Source organism: Protobothrops mucrosquamatus, unplaced genomic scaffold (assembly GCF_001527695.2).
Source record: "Protobothrops mucrosquamatus isolate PMUCROS unplaced genomic scaffold, P.Mucros_1.0 scaffold10300, whole genome shotgun sequence".
NCBI lineage: Eukaryota > Metazoa > Chordata > Lepidosauria > Squamata > Viperidae > Protobothrops > Protobothrops mucrosquamatus.
The window spans coordinates 13,575-15,485 of NW_015396087.1; the positions used below are offsets into that span (position 1 = coordinate 13,575).

The window sequence follows — 1,911 nt, forward strand, 5'->3', positions numbered from 1 at the left end:
TTCCTTCCTTCCTTCCTTCCTTCCTTCCTTCCTTCCTTCCTTCCTTCCTTCCTTCCTTCCTTCTTCTCTCCTCCCTCCTTCCTCTCCTCCCTCCCTTCCTCTTCCTCTTCTCTTTTCCTTTCCCTTCCCTTTCCCTGCCATCCTTCGCCAAAGAAGGAGCTCACTTAATCAACCGGTGGGAGAACCAACCCAAAATTTCCCTCTTGCATCCGGCCGTTTATCGACTCAGGGTGCGGCCTACATTTCCTCCAGCCCTCTCGCCTCCGGACTTTTGTCCTGAACAACGACCCTGTAGGGTAGGCTGTGTTGAGAGAGAAGGACCGGTCCCCAGTCTGCCAATATCCAGGCCTGCATCTGGATTTGAACCCAGAACCTAATCCCTATTGGTCCTCTCCCACGCACCCAACTTCAAACCGGGGTCTGCATCCTGCATCCTTGTAGAAGGGACCCCAGTTGGACCCTTCCCAGACGATATGGGGGGGGCGGTGTTGGTGCCCCCTCTGACCCCCTCTTTGCTTTCCCTTCCAGGCCTGTGTCCAGACTGGGAGACGTGGGACCCCAGGCAGCCGGTGGAGAATGCCCGCGAAGCCATGCAGCAAGCCGACGACTGGCTGGGGGTCCCTCAGGTACCCCTGGAAGATCGGGGTGGGGCGAGCCGGGGGGGGCAGGGGGGCAGAAGATCCTGGCACCGGGAAGGGGAACCTCCCTGGAAAAATCAGCAGGGACGAAGAAGCACCACCAGAAGAAGAAATATTTAAAAACAATACTAGGCTGTGCAGGAAATGGACAGATTTAGTTTAAGGATGAAAGAAAAAGAAGTAACAGAATATTTTTAAACTTGGGATCTATTTTATCAATGGTTAGAGCAGGGGTCTTCCAACTTGGCCCTTTGATGACTTGTGGACTTCAACTCCCAGAATTCCTCAGCCAGGCACGCGTGGCTGGCTGAGGAATTCTAGGAGTTGAAGTCCACAAGTCATCAAAGGACCAAGTTGGAAGACCCCTGTCTTAAATCTAAGAAACAAAATGGAGGCTGGCTGGGGAATTCTGGGAGTTGAAGTCCACAAGTCATCAAAGGGCCAAGTTGGAAGACCCCTGTCTTAAATCTAAGAAACAAAATGGAGGCTGGCTGAGGAATTCTGGGAGTTGAAGTCCACAAGTCAGCAAAGGGCCAAGTTGGAAGACCCCTGGGTTAAAGAAAAGATTTAGGGATTAGGAATTTAATTTGTATCAGTAAAGAAGATATTCAGACAATACGTTTTTGTTGAATGATTACTATTGAATTCTGTTAAAAAAATAATCAATAAAACTTTATTAAAAAAAAAAACACCCAGCAGGGAGGGGGGAACCGCCGGAGCCCGTCTGCAGGCAGTGCCCCCCCCTGGAGCTTTGCAAGGGGCAGGCGGAAATCCATCAGGTTCAGCTTCTCAGCTAACCGTATCGTGCTTGCTGGAAAAAAAAACCTGGGGTGCCCCCTCCGAATTCCCCCAAATGGATTTGTGTTTCTCTTTGCAGGTGATTGCCCCCGAGGAGATTGTGGACCCCAACGTGGACGAGCACTCGGTCATGACTTACCTGTCGCAGTTCCCCAAGGCTAAACTCAAACCCGGAGCCCCCTTGCACTCCAAGCAGGTCAACCCCAAGAAGGCCAAGGCCTATGGGCCCGGTAAGCAGCGCTCTGGGGGGCAGAGAAAGTGGGGCCGAGGGTCCCGGAGTTGGGGGGAGGCCAAATAATGAGGGAATAGTAGCCCCCTCCGTGTCTCCTCTTGTTGGCTCAGCCAATCTTGCTATTTTAGCAAGTCAGTGAGTCAAGTTGCACATTCCAGTCTTCCCTTCCCTTCCCTTCCTTTCCCTTCTCCTTCCCTTCCCTTTCACTTCCATTTCCCTTTCCTTCCCTTTCACTTCCCTTCC

The 1,911-nt window shown here is 52.0% G+C and overlaps 1 protein-coding gene across 1 annotated transcript in view; it reads left to right on the forward strand.

The window, feature by feature from the left end:
• Positions 1-1,694, forward strand: part of LOC107301156 (filamin-C-like) — a gene marked incomplete at both ends in the record, with an annotated part of 4,486 nt that extends 2,792 nt beyond the window's left edge. Inside the window, 2 exons of the mRNA XM_015830418.2 lie at positions 529-626; positions 1,516-1,694. Coding sequence (XP_015685904.2) covers positions 529-626; positions 1,516-1,694 — 277 coding nt within the window. The remainder of the gene's footprint in view (positions 1-528; positions 627-1,515) is intronic.
• Positions 1,695-1,911: the final 217 nt, after the last annotated feature.